This window comes from Sus scrofa, chromosome 13 (assembly GCF_054392235.1).
Source record: "Sus scrofa isolate SSC_HxYL_T2T_F1_AM1 chromosome 13, Sscrofa_HxYL_maternal_Yorkshire_Landrace_v2.0, whole genome shotgun sequence".
NCBI classification, from domain to species: Eukaryota; Metazoa; Chordata; class Mammalia; order Artiodactyla; family Suidae; genus Sus; species Sus scrofa.
The window spans coordinates 108,972,635-108,999,492 of NC_139395.1; the positions used below are offsets into that span (position 1 = coordinate 108,972,635).

Consider the following 26,858-nt stretch of genomic DNA (forward strand, 5'->3'; position numbering starts at 1 on the left):
TGACTGCTCATGGTTTATAGATTACTGACTGACAGCAGGAAATACAAACCTAAGAACACATACTAGGGAGTTCCCATTGTGGCTCAGTGATAACAAACCCACCTAGTGTCCATGAAGTTGTGGGTTTGATCCCTGGTCCTGTTCAGTGGGTTAAGTTTGCCTTGAGCTGCTGTGCTGATTGCAGATGCAGCTCAGATCTGGCATTGCTGTGGCTGTGGTATAGGCCGGCAGCTGCAGCTCCAATTCGACTCCTAGCCTGGGAACCTTCGTACGCCATGGGTGTGGCCGTAAAAAGAAAAAAGAAAAGAAAGGAATGCATTCCATAGAAATTTCTTTAAAGGAGTAGATAATGTATTCTGTAATTCTAAATCCACCATTATTAAAGAAAGTTAAAGGCTGCCAGCATCTTGGTTATGGTCAAATGCTAAGTAAGATTGTTGGATCATTTTGCCTCTTCTGGACTCAATCGCTATCATTGGACCTCTCTGAAAACCTTGTGGGAATGTGTGAAAACAAACCTTTCTTAGCTTTCTATAAATAAGCCCATTACTCACCCTTTCGAGGTGAGGTATGTATGGTGAGGAGGCAGAAGCTGACAGCTGTCACTTGGATTGAAGGCATGAGCAGCAGGGCTGGGCTGCCTTGGTGTGGACACTCTGTCTCCAGGTCCCTGGTGTGACTAGGGAGATTCTGGCTGGACTCCCTCTTGCTGACCCTCCAGAGATGCTTAACATTCCCACATTGCTCAGCCCTCTGGATCTGCAGAGTGGTTTCAGATTGCGTTCCCAGGGGCCTGGAATTCCCTGAAGGCACTTTAGGGTGGGCTGGTTTGGATGTTGGTCCAAACAACTGGACTCTGGGCCTCCTGACCCGGCTGAACCAGAACAGCTCTCTTTTATTGTTTAAATCTTAGGACTTTTCATGAGAGTCACTTGAAAAGAGATGAAGCACATGCAAAATCTGCTCTCTGGGAAAGTAGGAAAAAAGAGCTCTGTCATGAACAGAAGGCACGGATAGCAGCTCTTACCCTTTCTGTTCATTTCCCAGCTGCTGCCCTTTGTGTTAAAAGAGTTTATTGAGAGAATAATTCACATACAATACAAATAACCCATTTTAGGTTGTGTAATCTGATGCGGCTTAGTATAGTCACTGTTTGAACAAACATCACCATGGTCAACTTTATGTTTTCATCACCTCAGAAAGAGACACTGTACCTGTTAGCACTTGCTCCCCACTTCCCCCCATCTGGGCAACCACCAGTCCACTTTCTGTTTCTCTGAATTTAGCTATGTTTTGTTTTGCTTTATTTTATTCTATGTTCTATGGATGTTTCATGGTCTTTTATGACTAGGTTGTTGTTGTTGTTTTTTTTTTTTTTTTTTTAACCCAGCATAATATTTTCAAGATTCCTCTGTGTCATAACACATGTGAGTCTTCTTTTTATTGCTGAATAATATTCCCCTGTGTAGATGTATGACATTTTATTTATCCATTCCTTAGTTGATGGACTTGGGGCTCTTTCTCCATTTTGCTATTATATTTTATGCTGCTATGAACATTTCAGAATAGGGTTTTGTGTGAACATATGTTTTCATTTCTCTTGGGTATACACCTAGGAGTGGGGTGTTTGGGTCCTATGGTGACTCTGTGTTTTAACATTTTGAGGAACTGCCGGCCTCCTCCTCTATGAAGTGAACGGTGTGTATAGACTTGTGACTGTCCTCCTGGCCTTCTTCTTTGCACCATAATGCATACTTTAGCTCACATCCTGTCCTTCACCCTACTACCCCTTGGTTGCATTTCTAAAGTAGAAGAAACCTCAGTGGTTCCCTGTTATCGAAGGAATTGGAACTACTTAACATGGCAATCTGAGTCTAAGCCCTGGCTGCATTTGTAATTTCATCCTCTAGTAATTTATCAGATTTTGTGTATCTTTCTGTGTTAGGTTTTTCTTTATACAAAGTGAGTGATTTTTATTTTTAATCATTATACATTTATTTCATAAAATTTTATTTCCTTGCCTTCGTTTCAGCAAAATCATGAATTAAGTTGTTATCTTAGAGATTTCTGCATATTTTATTTTCTAATGACTTCAGTTATCTCAGGATAGCCACTAGGCATATGTGGCTACTGAGCGCTTAAAATGTGACCTATCTGAATTGAGATGGGCTGTAAGTGTAAAGTATACACTGATTCCAAGATTTTATGCTAAAAAAAGGTAAACTGTCTCAATAATTTTTATATTGATTATATTTTGAAGTGGTAATATTTTTGTTGTATTGGTAAACAAAATATATTATTAGAATTAACTTCACCTGTTCTTTTTGTGGTTGCTTTTTATGTTTTTAATGTTACTGGTAGAAAATTTTAAATTACTTATGTGGCTCACATATATGACTCGTATTTCTGTTGGATAGTGCTAAGCTAAACAATTATAACATAAAATGTCATTATATTCAAAGTGTACACAATTTTACTATATTACTATTAAAATGCAAATTAAACTAAAATACAAAAGTTTAAATTATGGGTCATAGTTTTAGTAAAAATCATTTTCTTCTAAAGCATTTAAAATTATCTATCTAGGTTAAAGTGCAAGCTATACCTAATAAAGAGTGTCAAACTTTGAGATTTTTGAGGGAGTAATATCTATGGGAGGAAATGGGCAAAAGTCATATAGCACAGAGTTGGAATGCATAAGACGTCTTCATAGTGAAGGGAAAGAAATGACTATCTGAGGTAGGATGTTAGATCTATGAAATGGACATTGAACTCTAGAATTGTGAGCAGACTTTTCTCAAGTATACAGCTTCAAGTTCTTTTCCATTATAGGTTATTACAGGATATTGAATATAGTTCCCTATGCTATACAGTAAGTCCTTGTTTATCTTCTATATAGTAGTGTATATCTGTTAATCCCATCCTCCTAATTTATCCCTCCCCCCCTTTTTCCCCTTTGGTAAACATAAGTTTATTTCCTAAACAATCTAAAATAAATAATACAAGCCAACTTTTTTATAGAAGAGAGACAGACTCACAATAAACTTATACTTGGAAACCTTTTTTTATTATTATTATTAAAGGCTGCACCCACAGCATATGGAGGTTCCTAGGTTAGGGGTCAAATCAGAGCTGTAGCTTTTCCAGTTTATACCACAGCCACAGCAACGCAGGATCCAAGCCATGTCTGTGACCTACACCACAGTTCTCAGCAACACCGTATCCTTACCCCACTGAGCAAGGCCAGGGATTGAACCCATGTCCTCATGGATACTAGTCAGGTTGGTTAACCATCGAGCCACAATGGGAACTCCATAAGACTTTTTTTTTTTTTCTATTTCTTTGGGCCGCTCCCGTGGCATATGGAGGTTCCCAGGCTAGGGGTCCAATCGGAGCTGTAGCCACTGGCCTATGCTAGAGCCACAGCAACGCAGGATCTGAGCCATGTCTGCGACCTACACCACAGCTCACGGCAACACGCCGGATCGTTAACCCACTGAGCAAGGGCAGGGACCGAACCCGCAACCTCATGGTTCCTAGTCGGATTCGTTAACCACTGCGCCACGACGGGAACTCCAGACTTTTTTTAACTTGATATAATTAAATTCTCAAATAATTAGAAGTTTAGCTTTATTTAAATTTAGTAAATATTGATTCAAAGCCAGTGGTTCTTAAACTTCTTTGTGTCATGTTCCCCTTTGAAAGTCTAGCGCAAACAAGTCCACCACCACATTCTATAGGCACAGCCTGCAAGTCCCCATCTTTCCTGATATATAACCATTCTTGCCCCACCCAATTCCCATTTCCTTCCTGGTGGTCGCCTAATGTGAAAGCCTCTTGTCTTTTTAAAGTCTTTGGGGACTTAAAAGGGCAAGTGTTTTGCTCTGTTTTTCATCAGTGGTGCTAACAGCTGTTTGTGTCATCCAGCAGAGCCCCAAGGGAGTTGAACAGGGAGGGGCCTCTGAGAACTAGATTTTAAGTGCTATGAAGGCACGGGGTTTTGTTGTAGTTGCCCGGGGCTGTGTGTTCTGTATTCCTAGAGTAGAGCCTGGTACATAGAAGGTGTTCAGCAAATTATCACTGAGTAGGGAAGAGAGCTGGGTCTGGAACCTCTAGAATTGACGAAGCTCTAAAATCGGGCCCAAACGTGGTCAAGAGACCTGTGTGTAGATACTGGGTGTTGGATTTGGGGTGGGGGCAAAGGAGGTTAGCAGAGAGAGAAAGGTTTAAAACAGATTAAAGGGATGTTTTAGTTTCCTATTGCTGCTGTAACAAACTGCTACAAATTTAGCAGTGTAAAACTGCACAGATTTTTTATCTCATAATTCTGGAGGTCAGAAGTCTAAAGTCATTTTTACTGAGTCAAAGTCAAGGTGTCACCAAGGCTGGTTCCTTCTAGAGACTCTAGGGGAGAATTCATTCCTGCATCTGTTCTAGCTTCTACAGGTCGCTATTTTCCTTCGCTTGTGGCCTTTTCTTGCCTCTTCAAGGCCAGCTACATCATGTCTTTTTTCCTCTCTGATTTCTGCTTCCATCCATGGATACTAGTTGGGTTCATAACCCACTGAGCTGCAACAGGAACTCCCTTAAAGCCTCTTAACTGTGAGGTGACTTCTTCAAAATTAGCAGGAGGTCAAGGCCAAGAACAGTGTTTACATGTAAAGAAATCTTCTGCCACTTCTTGGCAGCAAATTGTCACTTTGCTCTGGTTCCTTGCTTTCTCATCTGTAACTCACCGAAGAAGTACCAACACATAGGACTATAAAGGACTGAGCATGATTTTGTCATGGATAAGAACTGATTACAAATTTTAAAAAGTTCCCATCTTGCTCAGGGAGTTCCTATTGTGACTCAGCAGAGATGACTCTGACTAGCATCCATGAAGACACAGGTTCGATCCCTGGCCTTGCTCAGTGGGTTAAGGATCCGACATTGCCATGAGCTGTGGTGTAGGTTGCAGACTTGTCTTGGATCCTATGTTGCTGTGGCTGTAGCGTGGGCTGGCAGCTGCAGCTCCAATTCAATCCCTAGCCTGGAAACCTCCATGTGCCATAGGTGCGGCCCTAAAAAGACAAAAAGCAAAAACAAAAACAACTTTTAAGAAGTTGATGAGGAATTGTATACCTGTGATTTGAGCAGATTTAGTGTATGGCCGGATTGTATTACACCCAAACACCCAGATTTAACTGATGAAATGCAGGAGTTAGAGTTGCTGTCCTTGAACAGAGTGGACTGGAAAAGCAAGGAAGCCTACTGGCATTAATTTAAAAGACATGTGAATTGTGTAGATTCATATAGGAGGGAAAAGCATTTTATTGCCCTTTACCTAATGATTAATGTTAATGCGCTTGTAGCATGTGCCAGACCACGTTCCTACCATTTCACATGTTTAAGTTCATTGAACCACCGTGAGAACCACATGAGGTCATACCTTTATTATTCCCACTTTATAAATGAGGGAGCAGAGCATGGAGACATTAAGTTGCTTAAGGTTACATGGCTAGAGTGGGTTGGGATTTGAACCCAGCCCGTCTGGCTCCAGAGCTTGCATTCATAACCAGTACCCTGCGTAAGTTTTCCAGAGGTGTCATGTAAGGGTACACGATTATCCTAGTGCAAAATGGACTTTAGCTGGAAGTGTACTCACTTATAGGTATTGTCATCTAATAAAGTTTACTCATGAGATAACAGATCACATACAGCCAGTGGTGAAGGAAGCATAAAGGTTGAGAAAAAGAGAAAGCGGAAAGCCTGCTGTTTGGTATTAAGGAGGACATGTGGAAGTTTAATAATTGCCTGTTCTCTCTTTTAATGCTTTTGTGCTTCCCTATCCTTGGCCTGTAGGATCTATTCTCTTTTTCCTGGCATATTTCAGGCTTCCCCATGTTGCCACTGTTCTTTCTTGAGCTGCTTACTGCATGTGGCAGGACTGATGGCTGACCCAGTCTTCTCCATTCAGTTCTTTTCATTTTAATAAATGAGGAAACACATTTATCATTGTCCCAAGTCCATTTAAAACCAGAATAAGAACTCGTTTAGCACATAGATCCTATTCTTTGGCTACTTTGCCAGCCAGTGCTAATAACCATCTAAAAAGAAAAGCATTTTAAAAATCCTTGATGAAAGTTGAAGAAGAGGGTTGTGTGAAAAGGGGCCAACTGGAGCTAGCTGCTGATAAGCTGGAGCAGGTTTGACAAATGTCAGAGAGGATCTGGAATTCTGTTTACCTCGTGTGGACAAGTACCCATTTTCTTAGGGTAGTATGGCTTAGAAAACCAACCTCTAGAGTTTTTCAAAATTTTGTGTCCTGGCTCCTTTTTGATATAACTGATGAGAGCCATAGAAAGCATTTTTTCTTTTTAGGAAAACAACTGCAAGATTTAATTATAAAGAAAAACCAAGCTGCAAGACTTGGGGCTTACTTTAAGTGTTACTCTTCCTTGTGGATTGAATTTGGACTTGAAATACCAAGGATGCTACCTAAAAAGGGTCTGGAAATAGTGCCTGAAGGCAAACATGTTCTTCCCTGTGCTGATTTTATTCCAGGATGATCAGTTCACAAGAGGAAAGAGGCTTTGGCATGAAAAGACGTTTTTGTTTTACTCGACTTTGTTCCAGCATTCTGTAAATTCATCCTCGGTGCTGTTTCCAGGCAGCAACCAAGAATCCATGTTTTCCTGATTTGTTTGTTTGTGATTGATCATTTATCCTCCAACTGCATCCACCAAAGGCTCAAGGCTACTTGCAGTAAATAACATGTGCTCAATGTGGCTGTTTAAGAGGGAGGTAGGAAACAAGGCCAGGACAAAAAGCAAGCCGACATGCCCTGCCAGAGCTCCGGGTAGAGCTGCTGAGAGTGAGGGTTAAACAGAGTAACATCCTTCCAGGCAGCCAAGGGGAAAGGGTCACAGAATTGGTTATGTAACTGTCATCTAATAAAAGGAAACAGTTCCTCAGCAGTCGTAAATCTTCTCTAGGTTTGGAGTTTTCAAAGAATTTTGGCTGGGCAGTGGATGAGCAAAACTCTTCTTGAGGTTACAAGCCCTGTGTCTTGGATGCTGTGTCAGGAGTGTAACCACCCACCATCCTTGCCAACAAGCAGGGCTTTTCAGTGCCACCTCACCCCAGCCACCCCACCCTCTACCTCATGAGGATCATGATGATTTAATTCATGCCTGAAGTTATTCACTCATGCCTGGCAGATACTTGTTTCATATTATCCCTCACTGTTCCTCTCCTTGGAAGGTGGCAATGACCAGTGGGGCAAGGAGGAATGACAGGTACCTTGTATTGATTCACTCAGCACATTTATTGAGTCCTCTTTCTGTATCAGGTCCTGGAAATCCGGTGGTAAACCAGGCATACTTGGTCTTGGTCTTCATGGTCATATATACAATTTGGGGAGGAGAGTGGATTTTCCTTTAGATGGAAATGTGTACTTATGCTCAAATTAAAAAAAAGAAAAATTAAAGGGTGTTCCCCTTGGCTTAGCGGAAATGCATCCAACTAGTATACATGAGGATGCAGGTTCGATCCCTGGCCTTGCTCCATGGGTTAAGGATCCGGTGTTGCCCTGAGCTGTGCTGTAGGTTGCTACATGTCCAGATCTCTCATTGCTGTGGTTGTGGTATAGGCTGGGAGCTATAGTTCTGATTCGAGCCCTAGCCTAGAAACTTCCATATGCTGCGGTTACGGCCCTAAAGAGCAAAAAAAAATCAAAATTGTAAAACTGTTTTTAAGAATTACCCAGAGCATCCCAGGCCCGTGAATGCCCAAGATTTTTTCTCTTAGGGAGTTTTGATAAGAGTGCTGGCACACTTCCTGTCATTCATTAGCGTTGTCTTCATTTCTGGGAGAAATTAAAATGTGGATAAATGCATGAGTAGTGCTGGAATAAAAGAATCAAGTACGCAGGAGGTTACTGTGGAAACAAGATCCTTTTTCCTCCAGTTTCTGTGAAGCAAATTCAGATGATAAATACTTTAAAATCTCACTTTTCAGCAGAAATACTTTAAATGGTATTAACATTTCCCGAACTTTTATTAAAGTACTGTTTTTCTATGTTTGTATGGTCCTGTATCTCTTCCCTCTGGCATGTATGTGATTGTGAGATGAAGGATTAAGCAAACGGGAAACTTAATTGATACAGAGAAGTCTCAGGAGCATTTGGTTCTTGTTCACTCTCTGCCCCTCCCTTCCCTGGCCCCCACCTCCACCTTTCTTCTTTGGGTTTTGCTGGGTACCTTGAACTGAAGGGTCTGTGGGGAGCTGGATTTAAACCTAGCAGGCTCTGTGTGGTGTGGTATTAAGGTTAAGAAAACCCTTCCTTTATCTCTTTCACCTCAGTCTCTTCTGCCATGTGTCCAAGGTTGATCTCAAAGGTTTTGATAGGATGATAAGACTCTTTTAACAAAAGCCATCCTAGAGATTTTAAGGATCAAATAGTAGTTATCAGAATGGGAATAAGGGCTACCAGAACATGGTTGTTGAGAATGCTTTTTTCTCACATTCCCAAGCACTTTCAGTTCAACCCTTCTCCCTTTACTCTCAACCCAAAGAGAAAATTCCAGAAAATGCTTAAAATAGAGAAGATGTAATCTTTGCTAGGGAGGAAACTCTGGGAAACCTTTCAACAGATCAGAATCTAGGTTATTCTAATTAAGAGGCCACAGCCCTATATTTCGGTTGAATTAACAGATTTCCTATCAGAGTGAGTCCAGTGAAGTGTTCATAGATGAACTGCAATCTTGTTCATCATTGATGTGATTGACGTTGGCTGCCTGGAGTACAGATTCTGCACGTGGGCAGAATGCCGTAATCAGTTAGTGATGCCTGCCCTGGGTTAGTGGTTGTACCCTTGTCATGTATTTGCTTTCCCTATATCCAATGTATTAAAAGAAATTGATGCCGATCTTTAGTGTCGACATGACCACCAAAAAAGAAAAAAAAAGCCAAACAAGTTAAGTCCCAAACCTCATTTATCTACAGCAGAATATAAATTCATTTTTGTAGAGAACAGAATGTGCTGCTGTTGCCCTGTTAGGATGTTAGGAAACTATTTCCAGCAGTACATAGTTTACTGCCACTTATCTGGAATATTTCATTGTTTTAGTGAAGATACTTTATTATATAACAGTAAATTTAGGCATGTGAAACCTGCCTGGTATGTTACACGTCTCCAGCATAAGTGACTATGACCCTCTCTGGTGGGATGCTGAAGCTACTTAGATTGACAGCTCATTCAAGTGACGAAGAAGGCCGGGAATGATCTGAGTTTGCTTTAGGCAGATGGATATTTTAATGAAGGAAAAGTACCTTGAAGAGATGCCATTCCCAGAAGGGCAGAGGACAGCGCTGATTATAACCAGAGCCCTGCTTTCTGTGCTTCTCCAGCTAGAGCTCCGAGTGCTGTCTGGAATCCTCAGGAAACGTGTGGGGGAGGGGCCGGTCAGGCAAGGTTTTCAGTAAGTGCAGCTGACATTGAAGAATCAGGGGCTGAACTGGGTCTCGTTTTCATGACCATGCTTGACAGGATTGTAAAAGCTTGTGCTGGGAGTCTTTGTCTTCATTGGTGGCCCTCACTGTGCGTAGCATAGCTCTGGGAATTTGGTTTACGGTCAGTAAATATACATTGGCTTGATGTACCAGTGCAAAGCAAGCTAGAGACTGTCCTCTTCATAGGTGTTACATTCTTGGTAAAATAGCAATAGAACAGGATTCCTTGAACAGGTTTCATCTTCATAATTTTCTATTTAAAACACAAATTAGATTTATTCACTCATCAAATATTTGATGGTCTTTTATATTCCAGGTCCTATGGCCAAGTCATGAGCATATATAGTGTTGAACAAAGCAGACGCAGCCTCTGTCCTCTAGCTCTTGCTAAGAGAGACAAAGGTTAACAAAATCATAATATCGTTAATTAAGATCATCATAGTAGGTACACCAGAGGAAAAGCATAGAGGAGTATAAAGACATCAAGTAAGGGATCCTAACCCAGCTCAGAAGGGTCAGGGAAAGCTTCCTGGAGATGAAATTTTTTTTTGGCCATGCCCACTGCATGCCGAAGTTCTGGGCCAAGGATCGAACCTGTGACATAGCAGTGACTCGAGCCACAGCAGTAACACCACCAGATCTTTAACCTGTTGCATCACCAGGGAACTTTGGGAGGAGATAAAATTTAATCTGAGACTTGAAGGATGAGTGGGGCAAAGGAAGGGCAGCAGGGAACAGAGAGAGCTGAGATGGATGCCCGGAGGGTTTCCACAGGACACCTGTAAACCAACACTTGCTCATGTTGTGTGAACCAGGACCAGAACACATCACTGGCTTCCACCCTCCTGGAAAGCTCCACCTGGGCATGAGGGGGGAGTTGTCCAATCTTCTGCCGTCTTGCAGATCTTGCTGCAGCATAAATCCACTGTGAAAGTCTTTACTATGTAGACTCCTGTCACTTACTTGCTGAGATGGTTCAACAGTTCATTGTCTTAGAAAGTAATATTTTTTCAGTTCAGCTGGTCGCCTTCTGATGGATGCCAAGATTGAGAGCTGGCCAGTCACATTACATCAGTAGGCACCTGTGAGCAGAGGCAGTAGTAGTAGTTCAAGCACAGGCTCTAAACTCAAGAAAGGCTCCGGCTCTGGCTTCAAACCGAGGGTCAGTTGTTCCGTGTTGTGGCTTAAGTTTTCTTCGCTTTGATTTCTTCTCCTTTTTAAAATAGGTATTGTGGTCATCTCATAAAGTAGGCTTGAGGATTAAATTAAATGAGGCTGTGCGTGGGAAATGCTGGGCTTTGGCACAAGGCATGGTAGTCACGATTCTCCATTGTCTTATCCTGAACATCTCCCAACATATTGTCCTGTGCTAGACACATGGGAGGAGATTTTGTTGGCTGACTGATGAAACCAAATTTGTTGTCTGTGTCAAATAATCTTCTCTATAGATTGGTGGATTTACTGTACCATCATCAGGAGCTCTCAGGAATGCTCATCCGTGATGGGCCAATGACATTACCACTTGAATTTTAAGAAAGCTCTTAGTAATGGTATGGGGACATTTATCCTCACATTTGTAGGTCTTCTCTGCTGACTACAGAAGAGAGAAAGTGATGCTCAGAAAATCATATGTGTTGAATGTACCAGATAGGGCTACCTCACTGTTGACTTTGGTCCTCCCAAAACACAGTGCCACAGTTAAGACCATCACTTGATAAAGCAGCCACAAAAAGTGTAAAGAATGTCCAGTCCCTGCAGTTCTAGGAGATATTTGAGGAGAAGTTACAGGCTTTGAACAAGCTCTTCAAACATGGCTCTGTAGTTCTCCCCTTGAAGTCCCATTTCCTAGGAGGCTGTGTAGTGTTACTTGGTGGTCTGGTCATTCTCTGCACAGCAGAGGAGCTCCCCTTGGCTGGCTGCAGTTATTGGCAGCACTCATTTGAAGTGTGGGTGTGACTGGGTGGAGGGAGAAGCAAGAATCAAGCAGTTTAATTTTCCTTTGGAGATGTCAAATAGACAGCTGAAAATACACATCTGGGAGAAGTCAGAGCCACCGGATGCTAGTGATGGTGAGTCAACAGTCAAACAGGGCTAACCTGGGTTTTTGGTTATGAGGCAGTGCTTCCAGGAAGCCTTTTCTGGTCCATCAGAGGTTTCTTAATATCTAGACTTTAGCTATTGCATTATAATTTTGGTAGGAAAAAAAAAGAGAGACGTTGTGTAACATGACTGGTTGTAAAACATGATCATCTTGGTAATGCTACAAAGAGGAAATAAAGAAGGTATTGTGCCAGAAAGGGAAAAAAAAAATCATAGGGCTGAACTAGATTTCCATTAAAAAGTTGTTCTTCAAGTCAGCCAGATTCCTTCATAGACTCATTCAAGTTTCATCCAGGGAACCAGAATGCTTTTATTTTTGCTTCAAATTTCATTTAGATTTCCAACATTCTTGGTCATTGAAATAATACCTCATTCTTTAGTAATATTTCCTTGGACTGTTTGTAGCTCTGCTCACTTAGTAAAATATGCAAATTTGCCAAAGTAACCAATAGATAATTTAACTTAGAAAGCTTTGAATTATATCTTAATTATGCTAATGTCAAAATAAAAGATGGGTGGTTTCATTTATATTACATTAAAATAAGTAGCATAAACAGATATTTCATTAGTGTTTTGTTTTTTTAATCTTATACTTTGGCAAACCTTCTATAGTGATAAATGAATTTTCCTTTTCATTGGGAAAAGCCAAGTTACTGTTGCTTTTGGTCATTATAGTTGCATTCTTTCATACTGTAACAGTTAGCTGAAGACAAAAAATTGGAAGAGCTGTTTGCCTCTAAGATATTTATTTCTTAGATTTACATGATAATGACCTATGAATGGTTTTTTATTTTTTGAGTTTTCTTTGATTATTTTCTTAAACAACACTTGGCGCTAAAATAAATTACAAATAATTTTGCATTTGTATGAAAACCAGCTAAAAACGAACTAGTCCTGACTGTGTACTACCTAGAATTTCTGTGGTTCTGAATTCTCACAGATGTGTATTTTCAGGGAAAATTAAGCTGCATCTCCCTCCTCCTCCTAAATCCCTGTCTTCATGGATGGTTTAATGGCCCACCTTGATGCCCAGCTAGAAGCCCCAGTTTCTAGTTGACTAGAAACCAGTGTCTTCCTTGGCTTTCCCATCTAATGAGACTCTCTATTCCGTTACCTTTCCCTCCACACAGTTACCCTGATATGTCCTCTCTTTGATTTCCCACTGCCAGGCTTTACCATCACCTGTCCAGATGAGCATCTCACTGGCTTGTGTTCTGTCTCTTCTCTTCTGACACTTCTCTGGGACAGATCCCAGTGTCTCTGATTGGATGACCTCCTGGCTTTAGCATCTCAGCAGATTCTCCTGGTCCACAGATTAATAAGCCCAAGCTTCTCAGCCTACAGTCAAACCTTTGAGGTCCAGCTCTGACCCACTTTTCAGCCTTCATTCCCTGCCCCATTCCTCTGTGGTTGACGCCTGACTCCCTAAACCCTACAGTGAGATTTTGCGCCTGTGCCCACTTGGTGTCCCTGCCTGCAGTGCCCTGGACCCCGAATTGCCCTCCTCATCACCAATGACCCCTTGCACCTTTTACCTTCACCTCATGGCACTAATCGCCCTGCCCTAGACTTCTCGCTCTGTGCCTCTGTTCTAGGTCTCCTTCATTGGTTCCATGCCTCCCAGGGGCCACTCAACTCTGAGTGTCAGGAGGGATCCTTTCTTACCCAGCCTTCATTTAATGAAATAATCTCTCCTTGGCACAGAACTCAGCTTCTTCTGTGTTGGTTCTTGGCATTATACTGTTATTTCTTGATATATAGTATTAGCGGCAGAGTCCTCGAGGTTGAAATGCCACCTCTAAGATGTATAGCCCGAAGATTTGAAAACAGCAACTCAAACAAATACTTGTGTGTGAATGTTAACAGCAGCACTAGTCACAATAGCCAAAAGATGGAAACAACGCCAGTGTTCATTAACAGATGAATGGAAAGAAAGTATGGTCTGTATGTACCTAGAGTAGACTATTATTCAGCTGTAAAGGGGGAAAATGTCTGATACATCCCTCAGCGGGGTTGAACCTAGGAAACATTATACTATGTGAAATAAGCCATATGAAAAGTATAAATATTATGTAATACCGCTTACATGAAATCTCTAGAATAGGCAAATTCATAGAGATAGAAATTTAGAGGTTAGCAGGGGCTAGGGAGATGGAGAAACGGAATTATTACTCTAATGGGTACAGCATTTCTGTTTAGGGTGAGGAGAGTGTTTTAGAACTAGTGATGATGGTTATAAAATATTGTGCATGTAATTAAAGCCACTGAAATGATTAAAATGGTAAAATGTATGTAATGTATATTTTATCAAAATAAAAAATATATAGTTCATGTAATTAAAAAAATATGCTGCCACCAACACCCTTATGCATACATGTTCCAATATGTTCTATCATTTCTGTTTATCATTCTTACTTTCCTAATATATCACAAATTTCTTGAGGTCAGGGACCAATCTAAATAGAAAATATTTAAGAAGCATGGCTTTTGCTTGTACAGAGTTTGAAATTGGTTGTTTTTGAAGTTCTGAAACTTTTTGCAGCGGGTCCGATATTTTATTTGAATATTAATAAATGCAGCATGACAAAGCGTTATGAAGCCACTGATGGACTCTTGGAACATAAAGATCTGTTTTTCTGATCTGCTGTTTAGGAACTGTGCGTATCAATCCTGATCCCACTAGAAGGAAAACCAAACAGTCCTGCAAAGTGTGCTTTTAGGGTCTCCTCTTGCTGTTTTCAGCAAGGGGCTTGGATGATGTGAATGGGAACCTTATTGATTTTTTTCCTAAGTCCTTTTTATTTTTATTTTTTTTATTTATTTTTTTTTATTTTTTGCTTTTTAGGGCCACACCTGCAGCATATGGAAGTTCCCAGGCTAGGGGTTGAATTAGAACTGTAGCTACTGGCCTATACCACAGCCACAGCAACGCAGAATCTAAGCCGAGTATGCGACCTACACCACAGCTCATGGCAACTACAGATCCTTAACCCACTGAGCGAGGCCAGGGATCAAACCCACATCCTCATGGATTCTAGTCAGGTTCATTAACCACTGAGCCACCATGGGAACTCCTAAGCCCTTTTTAAAGGAAATAAAAATGTAGGTACCCTGCCAGAATATAAATAAAGTCATTTTTCTAGGGAGTTAAAATGCATTCCTGGAGTTACCCTTTTGGCTCAGCGGAATTGAATCCAAGTAGTGTCCATGAGGATGCGGGTTTGATCCCTGGCCTCACTCAGTGGCTTAAGGATCTGGCAGTGCAGTGAGATGTGGTATAGGTTACAGACACAGATCAGATCCCACTGTTGGTGTGGCTATGGTATAGGTCAGCAGCTGTAGTTCCAATTCGACCCCTAGCCCCAGGAACTGCAGGTTCAACCCTAAAAAGCAAAAAAAAAAAAAAAAAAAAAAGAAGAATATTTATCTTCTAAACTCTTAGGCTTTCAAAAGTAAAATCAATAATGGTGACAAGCTGATACAGTTTATATTAGAATGAGTTTAATGTACATGTAATTTTATATAAATAAGACCTTAATGTCTTGATTGTTTTATTTCTGAGTGCCAGGATTTTCTTTGAAAAATAACTGAGATATAAATGTGAGAAAATGTTAGCCCAGGAGTTCCCATCGTGGCGCAGTGGTTAACGAATCCGACTAGGAACCATGAGGTTGCGGGTTCGATCCCTGCCCTTGCTCAGTGGGTTAACGATCCGGCGTTGCCGTGAGCTGTGGTGTAGGTTGCAGTAGCGGCTCGGATCCCGCGTTGCTGTGGCTCTGGCGTAGGCTGGTGGCTACAGCTCCGATTCAACCCCTAGCCTGGGAACCTCCATATGCCTCGGGAGCGGCCCAAGAAATAGCAACAACAACAACAAAGAGGACAAAAGACAAAAAAAAAAAAAAAAAAAGAAAAGAAAATGTTAGCCCATATTTACAGTGAATCATCTTGTATAACTTTTTATTGTTTCATTTACTGTCTGCCTTAAATTTTGTATTATGGTGCTGAATGCTGAAAGGTTTTGGAAGATGAACCTCCCTCCCCTTGTACTCCTATTCCAGAAGTCAACATTAGATAGTGCTGTTGATTTCACCTTCTTCGCACCATTTTGGAAAATGCTTTATTCCTTGCGTGATAGTTATTTCTCATAGATTTTCCTACCACTCTGAACTTGGTCAGTAAATATGTTCTAGGGCAGGTCTCAGCTGTCAGTGCACATTCAAACCATCCAGTGATCTTGATAAAATGCAGGTTCCAACTGAGGGAGGCGGGTGGTGAGATCTGCATTTCTGATAAACTCTCCCGTGATACAAGTGCTTCTCTGTGGACCACACTGTGAGCCAGGAGCACTCTTGTTTCAAATACCAGATTTTGATGTTCTGCTAAAATAGGATGCAATCTAGGGTTGCCAGGAAAGATATAACACCCAAGATGTCCTGTACAATATTTGGCACATAGTTTTATTAAAAATTATTGTTTATGGAGTTCCCGTTGTGACTTAGTGGTTAACGAATCCGACTAGTATCCATGAGGACATGGGTTCGATTCCTGGCCTTGCTCAGTGAGTTAAGGATCTGACGTTGCGTGAGCAGCTGTGTGGCCACAGATGCAGCTCAGGTCCCACGTCACTGTGGCTATGGCGGAGGCCGGCAGCTGTAGCTCCTATTCGACCCCTAGCCTGGGAACCTCCATATGCCGTGGGTGCGGCCCTAAAAAGACAAAAGACCAAAAAAAAATTATTCATTGTTTATCTGAAATTTAATTTTAACTGGGCTGGACACAGTACACCTGTGTGTGTGTGTGTATATGCACACATGCGTAATGCTAAATGGCAGTCTAAATAATTTATGTAGACATTTAAGTGTCATGCATTGTATTAGGTTTAAAACAGTATGATTGTCTTTGTTTTGAGAGAAAGGACACATAGAATTATGTTTATTTCTGACTTGATTTTTAGGCATTTACTTAGGTGTTTTGCTCATATGCTTTTCAATACAGTAAAAAATGTAAGCATGAATCCCCCAATATCTAGGGAATTCTTGAAAAAATGGTGAAATTCTAAAATACACCTGAAAGGACAGAAATGACCTGGATTATCAATGTTTTAATCCAGCCATTTGAAGTAAGATGGTATTAATATGAGAGATTTAAATTTGGACTTTTTTATAATTTTTCTTGTATCTTTTGTTGTTGTTACTGTGTACTGTTGATATTCTCAAACCCTGTGTAAGAGCAGTATATGAAGATAATCTGTTGTCTATTAAAGCATATAGAAGAAAGTATAAATGCTTTTCTTTATTTTTTCAGATTCTTTACAGAGTTAGAAGCAAGACATCAGAATAATATCTTCATAGATGACATAAGTGACATTGTGGAAAAACACACAGCATCCACATTTGACCCATATGTGAAATACTGCACAAACGAAGTCTACCAACAGCGGACACTTCAAAAATTGTTGTAAGCAATATTGACTGTTACAGTTTTAATTATCTAACCATGTTTTCATTAGGTCACACTGATAGAAATTACTTAGAAATGCCTCCTATAATCAGTTTCACAGGGAGAAATATTTAAGAGAGTTGCTTTCAGGGTGAGGGTGTTTAAGGAGAAAAGTCTAATTTGTGCAGAATTTTGTCTCTAAAGCAATTAAGAATTATAGTTTGCTGTTTTCTTGGTCTTTTTTTTTTTTTAATTCCTGCAAGACAGGGGATGGGGGTGGAGAAGGATGGAGATGGGGGAGGGGGTGATCATCATTCCAAGCAGTAAGAAGGTTGTTTTCTAAGCCATTAACTAGCCCTTAAGTCATTTGCCTGAGGCCCAGAGAGTTCTTGGGCAGGTTGAGCTAGGGCCCAGGATTCAGAGTTTTCTCTAGTGTTCTGATCTTCTGCCATTCAAAAGATGACTCTATTCAGTTTATAGAAATTCCTGATTTCCCCCCCTCTGTGGACTTAGGGGTGAGGAGAGCAGAGAAGGTCCAAAGGAAGGCAATTAAAAAAAAAAAATGTTTAAAGCCTTTAATTATGAAACAAAAAAGAATAAAGCTTTGAATTTCTCTCCACGCCTTTTCCCTTTGTTCTGTTTAGATTACTGAGAGTGTTGGTGTGTATATGCTATCTCTATCCTTTAAAGGGGTCAGCAATGGTTCAGTAATGTCTGTATTGTTTTATTTCGGGGAAGAGGGGCCTTGTTTATCACAAGGAGCTATTCGTTTTGCAGTGCAGTTGTACATTGCTGTAAGCAGGGTTTGGGGGCTGACTGTCTCTTATCATTCTCACCCCCTCCTGTGAGTTGTGACATTTGTGAACAGAGTGTGGAAACCTGGTCAGCTTCTATGCAATGTATGAGACCCTACAGAGGGGTTGGGCTGATGATGATTACTTCATGGCTGCCTGAAGAAAAAGCCCCCAAGTTGGAGAGAAGGGTTGATTGTGCCCCCCTCAATCCTCATTAAAATCTTCTCTAGGAAGTTCCCATGTAGTGCAGAGTGTTAAGGATTGGCATTGCTGCAATTGTGGCACGGGGTTTGATCCCTGTCTGGGGAACTTCTGCATGCCATAGAGCACCTAAAAAAAAAATCTTATATAGGTTCCATGGAAAACCCACAGCTGCCAACCTCAGTGAGGTTATTAGTATAAAGCAGGGTTTGGGCTGGATAAGTCTTTGTTGTGAGGGCTCTTCCTGCACATTGTTGGGTGCTTAACAGCATCCCTGGCCTCTGCCCACCTGACACTGGTAGCACCGCCTTACCCGAGTTGTGATAACCAAAAATGTCTCCAGACACTGCCCAGTATTCCTTGCAGGGGAGGGGGTGGAGAATCACCCCCTTCACTTTCCCTAGCCCCCCACCCCAGATGGGAACTGCTATGTAAAGATTACTTTGTAGCTGTTGGAAAAAAACCCAACCTCTTGGAAAAGTTACATATATGAAAAGTTAAATTCATTTTGTTTTGCAGGATTTTAAAAAAATGTGGGTAGGTACTGCTGTACATTGTGCAACTCTTTAAAAATGAAGGTTTTATTTAAGTTAGCTCAAGTGATACCATCATTTGAGCTTTCACATGGAAATTAGCGATTGTGTTTTCAGGAGCTGAGTTGATATGAATTTACTTTTAGAGCAGTGACTTTCAACTTCAACTGCACTTTGCAAATGCCTAGGAATCTGAAAACAAGCAAATAAACAACGCCTAGGGTCCATCCCAGACTGTTTCATCAGAATCTTTGGAATTGGAGGGCCTGGGGCCTAAGTGATTTAAATATGCAACTGGTTTAGAATTTTTGTTTTTAAACTTCCTAAAAAAGTCTTTTCAAAGCTAGCAGGAAAGGAAGTGTATGTATAAAAAAATAGCCTCAGTGTAAGAGAATGAAATTAAAACATTTCTGGGTACTTTCTTTTAATCTGCTATTCTGAGTGTTTCCTGATTTATTCCTATCAGCCTTGAACCAAATCATCTAAGTTGCAAAGTGTGTATGTGTATATATGTGCGTGTGTGTGTGTGTGTGTGTGTGTGTGTGTGTGTGTGTGTGTGTTTATTTAAAAGGTTACAATTACTGCTACCCTGCCTTTCGACCTTCCCCTGCCCCTCCAACATGGGATTACAGAATCCAGGACCACCCCTTGCCTCCTCACAAGTCCCACTGGAGCTCTTCTTGGGGTAAGGAGGTGAGAAGGCTAGAGATGCAGTGTCAGGAACCCACTAAATGCAGAAGACCTCAGGATTTTGCTGCTGTTGTTTTTGTTTTTTAGGGCTGCACTAGTGGCATATGGAGGTTCCCAGGCTAGGGGTCTCTGATCAGAGCCATGGCTGCCAGCCTACGCCACAGCTGCAGCAACATGGAATCCGAGCCACTGTGCCACAATGGGAACTCCCAACGTGGAATTTTCATGTTCATTTTTATTTTTTTTGCTTTTTAAGGCCAAACCTGCGGCATATGGAAGTTCCCAGGCTAGGAGTCAAATTGGAGCTACAGCTGCCAGGCTACGGATTGAATCTGAATCCTCATGGGTACTAGTTGGGTTCTTAACCCCCCTGAGCCACAACACGAACTCCAGAAAACCTCGGTTGAACACCCACCTTTACTGAGTACCAGGTCTTATTGGCAGGTTGGGGACTTTTCAAGGCTCCATTCTTCTTGACATCCCTTCTCCGCTTTCCTTGAAAGTTATGTGGGTGGTTCCACATGAGATCCTTTAATGTCAGTGTATTTTGTCTAATTCCACTGAAATGTTGTGGCAGTATCATCCCAGTTCTAATGTCCCTAGGAGAGGGGGAATATCCTGGCTGACATGGTCAGAAGGTTTTCTGTCTTAAAAGCTTTAAAAAAGTCCATAATCCTCCTCATAAGTAAATCCAACCTGACATTTCTTTCTTAGATTATTATCTAGACCAAAGAAGTGGCTTAAAACATATTTGTTATCTTTTTAATTGAATGTTTATGTAGATGATCAGATATGAGATCTAGTGTGTATACAGATTTGTAATGTATGCATTCACCATTATGATACCATTACTTCTTCATTTGCTTACTTTCTACTTATAAATTTGTTCTAGCTCATTAAGTTTCCATGTTATTGTTCATACTATCACCTCAAACTTATATTCTGTCCTGATAACAAAAAGCAGACAAGTCATCCATGTCTGCCTATGGAATGTTGTGTGTATGTTGTTTATATATTTTAAAAGTCATTGATAATATATGAATTTATCACAGTATTTCCTAATACATTTTTACCTGCTTCTAACTAGAAGAATTTTGAAGTTTTTTTTCTTTCTTTGTTTTTCCTCAGAGCCACCAACCCATCTTTTAAGGAGGTTTTGTCCCGAATTGAGTCCCATGAAGACTGCAGAAATTTACCCATGATCTCTTTCCTCATTCTCCCCATGCAGAGGGTGACGCGCCTCCCCCTGCTGATGGACGTAAGATAGGAACTGGTGTCTCTTTCCTCTGTGGATGGCTATGCTGCCACACTCTGATTTAAAAAATTATTCTTGCACTTCCCTGCTGGCTCAGCAGGTTAAGGATCTGACATTGTCAGTGCGATGGCTTGGGTTGCTGCTATGGCATGGGTTTGATCCCTGCCCAGGAACTTCCACTTGCTGTGAGTGTGGCCAAAAAAAGAGAAGAAAATTATTCTTATTCCGCTTAAATTATATCCCTTCTGTAAAGTCCCCTAGTCAAGTAAGAAGGTGCCGTTTGGTTGGATGGAAGGTCCCATTTGTGTCTAACGTCTTTGGAAATTATCTTCAGTTTAGGTTTGTGGGGTCACTCTGAAGAAGTTGGATTGCATGCCTCACTTATTCAGCATTTTGTGAAATAGAATATTGACTTCTTGAGGTCAAGGACCTTGATTCCTTTTCTGGCTGAGCCACTAGGCATGTGACCTTGGGCAAGTCACTCTCTTTGGGGCTCAGTTTCCTCTGGTTGACCACTAAGATCCCTTCCCTGAAATGTTCCAAGATGCTGGGGCGCTTCCATTCACAGTGAAGGAGATCATCTTCAGCATCACAAAGCATAAATCTGCCCTATTTGGCATTGCTCAAAACTGGAGTGAGGAAAGTCAGGAATCCTTCTTAGGGAACATTGATGAAGAAAACAAGTATTTGATTTTGAATAGTGGCAAGAGTGGCTAGGAGGAGAGGAGAGACTGCCTGGTGGGAAGCTCAGCTGTGAGGACAACCAGCAGGTGGGACTGGTAGGGGAGGTGGCAGGGTCGGTGGGGGTAGGTGTACACACTGGCTGGGCTGGAACTGCAGTGATAGCCTTGAGAGGATCCAGTGGTCTGACATGACTCCATCTAGTGGGCCAAAAAATGTCTTTTTTTTTTTTTTTTTTTTAGGGCCACACCCATGGTAAATGGAAGTTCCCAGGCTAGGGGTCGAATCAGAGCTGTAGTACGCTGCTGGCCTACACCACAGCCACAGCCACAGCAATGCCAGATCTGAGCTGCATCTACAACTTATACCACAGCTCATGGCAGTGCCAGATCCTTAACCCACTGAGTGGGGCCAGGGCTCAAACCGAAATCCTCAAGGATACTAGTTGGATTTGTTACTGCTGAGCCACAACAGAAACTCCCTGTTTCAGTTTTGATTATAGATGTGTTTGTATGACTTTTTAGATTCTACCTATACATTATATCATATGGTATTTCTCTTTCTCTTATCTCTTTGTTTTTACTAAGTATGATAATCTCTATGCCCATACATGTTGCTGCAAAGGACATTGTTTCATGCTTTTTCATGGCTGATTAATATTCCAATGTATGTGTATACCACACCTTCTTATACCATTCATCTGTTGATGGACATTTAAGTTGTTTCCATGTCTTGGCTACTGTAAATAGCGCTGCAATGAACATTGGGGTGCATATATCTTTTTGAATTAGAGTTTTTGTCTTTTCCAGGTATATGCTCAGAAGTGGGATTGTTGGATCATATGGTAGCTCAAAGAGTATCTTTTTGATTAGATTTTGGCATAGTTCTACTCTAAAATTGGATGATAATGTTAATACATTGTCAGTTTTGATTTTTACAAATCAAAACACAGGATAAAAATATAGCAAAAAATTATGATTGCATAAGGTTACAAAATAATTGTGTAAAGTTGCAAAATAATTTCCATTTTCTCCATTCTATTATACATTCTTAAGATACTCTAAAGGAGCACTGAAATTTAAAGATGAGTAAAACCATGTGGTCATGGTCACTTTGGTGGCTCTTCTGCACACCTTTGGGGAGGTTTGGCTGTCATTTCAGAATTGATAGCGCCTGCTCCTCTCCACGTTCACCTCAGTCTCCTTCCTACCTTTATTCCCTTCCTTTTCCGTCTCCTGTGATTTGGGAACTTCTCTCCTTGTAAATATTGAGAAACTTGGAGTTTTGAAAATCTAGCTCTGAATTCTTTTTAATCAGTACTGATCACGTCTAGGAATAGAATGCGGACGTATTATAAAAACTAAATTTTGGCTGTGACTTCTAAGGCTTTTATAAAAATAATGAAACTTCAGTTCATATAGGGAAATATGACTTCAAACTATTACTATTTTTAACAAGAAATGAGTGCTTCCTAAATGTAACATTGCTTACAATATTTTGAATTTTCAGGGTTCTTTCTTTTTTTCTGAAAATGCATTTTAGCCGTGCTTCTTTAGCTTCTGTGTATGCTGTGATCCCTCAGCCTTTTAATATTCTCTCTTATTTTGATTTTGAGGAAACTGCTTAGATAGATTGGGACTCACTAAGTCTAACATACTGTATTGTATGTATCATGTTGGAGATTTATGCCTTGATTGCCCAGTGGGCTGAACTTTTTGGGGTCATAGACCCTTTTGAGATTGTGAGTAAAGCTGTAGTCATTCTCTATAGAAAATTGAGTGTGCGTAAAATTATACATAAAATTGAAGGGTGCAATGAAACTTTGGACTCAAGATGCCTGTTTCCAGAGGTAAAAACTAGTATTTTTTTCAAACTGCTTTTATACCCATTAGTGCATCATGAAATTGATTTTTGAATCATGAGCAGTGTTTTTAAAAAGTGAAATAGGATAGATGATGTGATGTGGTATATGATCTATATACATGGTTCATAATGTGGTTAAATATTATTTCATAAAAAACTTGTTTCATTTTTGGGTGCATGTATACTAGTTGCAGTGTGAAAATATTTCTTTTCTTTCTTTTTTTTTCAGGGCCACGTCCATGGCATATGGAGGTTCCCAGGCTAGAGGTTGAATTGGAGCTGTAGCTACCGGCCTACACCAGAGCCACAGCAACGCAGGATCCAAGCCATGTTTGCAACCTACACCACAGCTCACAGCAATGCCAGATCCTTAAACCACTGAGTGAGGCCAAGAATTGAACCTGTGTCCTCATGGTTACTGGTCAGATTTGTTTCCACTGAGCCAAGATGGGAAGTCTCTGAAAGTATTTCTTAAAGTGGGTCATAGTGAAAACATGTTGAGAACCATTAATGTAGTCCCCCCCATGGCATACTCTTCTTCTCACCTATCACTCAACAATCCTGACACCTGACTTTCGGATTTATAGGCTTGATGCTTGTCTATATGTAGGTACCAGTGGTTTGCTGGCTCCTAGGATTTTCCATCTCTGCTTGATATCTGTTGCCCTGATCTGTTTCCCATGTGTGAGGATCTGGCCACCTGGGGAGAGTCTAAATGTACTTAGAACATGGTCTCTTCAATTTCACTTCATTTGGAGATTTAGTTAAACTTGTTCATTGCAGTGGATATTTTTAACAGTTGAAATGGTTCCATTGGCTTTGAATGGCCATAGTTTCAAAAGTATAATTCAAACTGGTCCTCTTTGAACTCATTTTTACCATAGCAAAAATTGCAGTGTAAATATATTAAGAGAAAATCCAGCAGCTGTTTTTTTTCTTGATCTTTTTACTCACATTTGTCATCTACAAATATAATAGCCTCTAATAATGATGACGATGATGGTGATAATTAAAGGAATTTTGTCCTTCATTGAGGTCCTCCTGTAAGCCAGGCACTGATAAAGAACTTTATATGCATTATCATTTAACTTTTGTAAACAGCCTTGTGATATGGTTAACATTATCCCAATTTTACAGTTGAGGAAACAGAAGCTTATAGAGACAGGGTGGGTGACCTTCCCAAGGTCAAATAGCTAGTAAAGGGCAGATCTGGGATTTGAAACCAGGTTTACCCACCTCTGAAGTCTGTCCTCTTATTTAACCATCCCCTGGGTGTACATGGATCCCATACATTTAAAAAGACTATTTCCAATTTTTTAATTGGATTTTAATGTCATCTTTATACTCATCCATAATATTGGGTTCAGCATTAAGTTTACTATGAGTAAGAGTATATGGCTGGGCATTGGTGTTATTTTACTTCATACAAGTTAATTGATTTTGTTCTTCTTTTGATTCATTACAGACTATCTGTCAAAAAACACCTAAGGACTCTCCAAAATATGAAACCTGCAAAAGGGCCTTAAAGGAAGTAAGCAAGGTAACTTCTTCTTCTTTTTTTTTTTTTTTTTTTTTTTGTCTTTTGTCTTTTCAAGGCCACACCCATGGCATATGGAGATTCCCAGGCTAGGGGTTGAATTGGAGGTACTGGCCTCTGCCACAACCACAGCAATGACAAGGTAACTGTTGAGTGGCTCATCAGACAATAAACTGCTCAGATACCTCAAAGAGGACATGTCTGGGTTTGATGCTGGGAACTGGTAGATTCTCACAGTCTTTGCACTCCATTCTTGAAGTAGTTGAAAAAAGAAAATAATATTTGCTGTACTCAAATCAAATTGGCATTTTTACTGTTTCAGACAGCCTTGTCTTAAGGGCCTTTAGAGATCTCATTTTCTTTTGGTGTCTGAGTTAGCTGTTTATTCATTCTCTCATCCAACAAATATTTATTGTGTCGACTACAGTGCCAGGGATGAAGCCTACCCCTCAAAACAGCAGAATAAGACATAGGTGGTTAGTGCCCTCGTGGAAGATGCTGAGTAAAGGGGGAGGCAGACATTAAATAAAAATTACTGTAGGGGATGGTGAGTGACAGAAGAGTGAAGAGCGTAGTAATGTAGAAGCTGAAATCTGAAGCAAGAGTAGTTGTGGGTCAGGGACTAAGGGCTAAGGGATGGAGTGTCTCAGGTATATGTAGAGACCCAAAGACAGGAACGTGTTTGTAGAATTTGAAGAACTGGAATATTCTTCATGTAACTGGAGCCCAGTCCAGGAGAGAGAACTGAGAAACCATTCAAGGACTTGTAGACCTTATCTTAGGATGCTATGCAAGCTATAACTTTATGGGTCCCAATTATGAGGCCTTTATAGTTGATTAGACTGGAGACGACAGGCCTGTACTGATGTGTGATATCAAGATGGAGAGGAGCAATCCTACAGCCCTGGGGAGGTGGGCATGGGGAATGTGGTGGGCATTTTGGGGACAGATGTCAAAGAAAATAGCCTCTGGCTCGGACAACTTGATGGATGCTTTCATTTATTTCAATATGGAAACATAGGGAGAAGCTGATGAGTTCCATTTTGGGTGTGTGGTCATTGAGGTTTCTTCCAATGGAATATCCAGGTCAGGATCAGGGAGAGACCTGAGTTGCAGACATGGATTTGTGGACCATCAGCTTAGGGATGATTTTTGAAACTGGGAGAGTGATTGAAATTACCCAGGAAGACTTTGCAGAATAGGAAGAGTAGTGAATCTGAGCTACAACCCTGAAGAACCCTGGCCTTCATCTTGTTTAGGGAAAAGGAACCAGCAGAGGAGACTTGAAAAACAAAATAAAACATACCAGAGAAGGAGGGGAAACCATAATGGTTGGCAAACAGCATATAATTTGGAGGAAGAAAGGAAGGTCAGCTCAGTTGAATGCTCCTGGAGACAGAGTGAGATAATGATTGAAGAGTTCACTGGGTTTATCTGTCATCAAGTGGGTGGTATCCTTGCAGGGGTGGGTGTGGAAGCCAGATGGGAGCGTGTTGAGGAATGAGTGGGAGGTGTGAACTGGCAGCCAGCAAGTATAGCTGTTTCATCAGTTGGGCTGAGAATGAAAATAGAGAGAGAGCTGTAGTAAAAGGGAAGGAGGGAGAGTCTTTTTTTATTGAATGATTATGAAACTGAGGTATGTTGGGACTATTTAGCTGAGAGAAAGCAGTCCAAGGTGCAGGGATCATTGGAATATGGGATGGGCTTGACCCAGGGGAGCAAAGCTAATGATGACATCAGAAACGTCCTGAACACCTGGAAGCCATGTACCACTACTGGAAAGTACTGTTTCTTTTCATCAACTTTAAATTGACTCTTTAATAATAATAAAGTTTGCCAATAATAACTACAAAATCAGGGGTTTATTGGCTAGTTGTTTATTTTTCTAATGTACACTTTTATATCAAAAATAAGTTTATCTCTTTCCTAAATCATTTGGGCTGCTGGAACAAAATCCTAGAGACTGATTGGCTTGTAAACAACAGAAATTTATTTCTCATTGTTGTGGAGGCTGGAAGTCTAAGATCAAGGAGCCAGTATGAGTGGGTCGAGGTCCTCTCCAGCCAGGTTTCAGACTTCTCCCTGGCGGAAGGAAGCATGGGAGCTCTCTGGGGGCCTCCTGTATCAGGCACTAAGAATAATACCTAATACCAGTTTGGGGGGGGGGTTAAGATTTTTTTTTTAAGGGCCACTCCTGTGGCATATGGAGGTTCCTAGGCTAGGGGTCGAATTGGAGCTACAGCTGCGGGCCTACATCATAGGCACAGCAA

At 40.9% G+C, this 26,858-nt stretch overlaps 1 protein-coding gene and 1 long non-coding RNA gene across 11 annotated transcripts in view; one reads left to right on the plus strand and one right to left on the minus strand.

The window, feature by feature from the left end:
• Window positions 1–26,858, plus strand: part of ARHGEF26 (Rho guanine nucleotide exchange factor 26) — a 136,138-nt gene that overhangs the window by 58,433 nt on the left and 50,847 nt on the right. For all 9 annotated transcript variants that reach the window (XR_014824216.1, XR_014824214.1, XR_014824213.1 and 6 more), the window contains exons 7-9: window positions 16,900–17,052; window positions 20,381–20,510; window positions 24,517–24,591. Coding sequence is in view for 4 of the 9 variants with exons in the window: in XM_021069691.2 (XP_020925350.2) it covers window positions 16,900–17,052; window positions 20,381–20,510; window positions 24,517–24,591 (358 nt within the window). In the remaining 5 variants the exon portion in view is untranslated. The remainder of the gene's footprint in view (window positions 1–16,899; window positions 17,053–20,380; window positions 20,511–24,516; window positions 24,592–26,858) is intronic.
• Window positions 11,597–16,302, minus strand: LOC146397547 (uncharacterized). 2 transcript variants are annotated; one of them, XR_014824222.1, is made up of 2 exons: window positions 15,422–16,302; window positions 11,597–14,366 (listed from the first exon to the last, which is right to left on the minus strand). It is a non-coding gene; the product is annotated as an uncharacterized LOC146397547 (long non-coding RNA). The 2 variants fall into 2 exon arrangements; XR_014824223.1 differs by having other exon boundaries at window positions 11,597–14,448; window positions 15,422–15,512.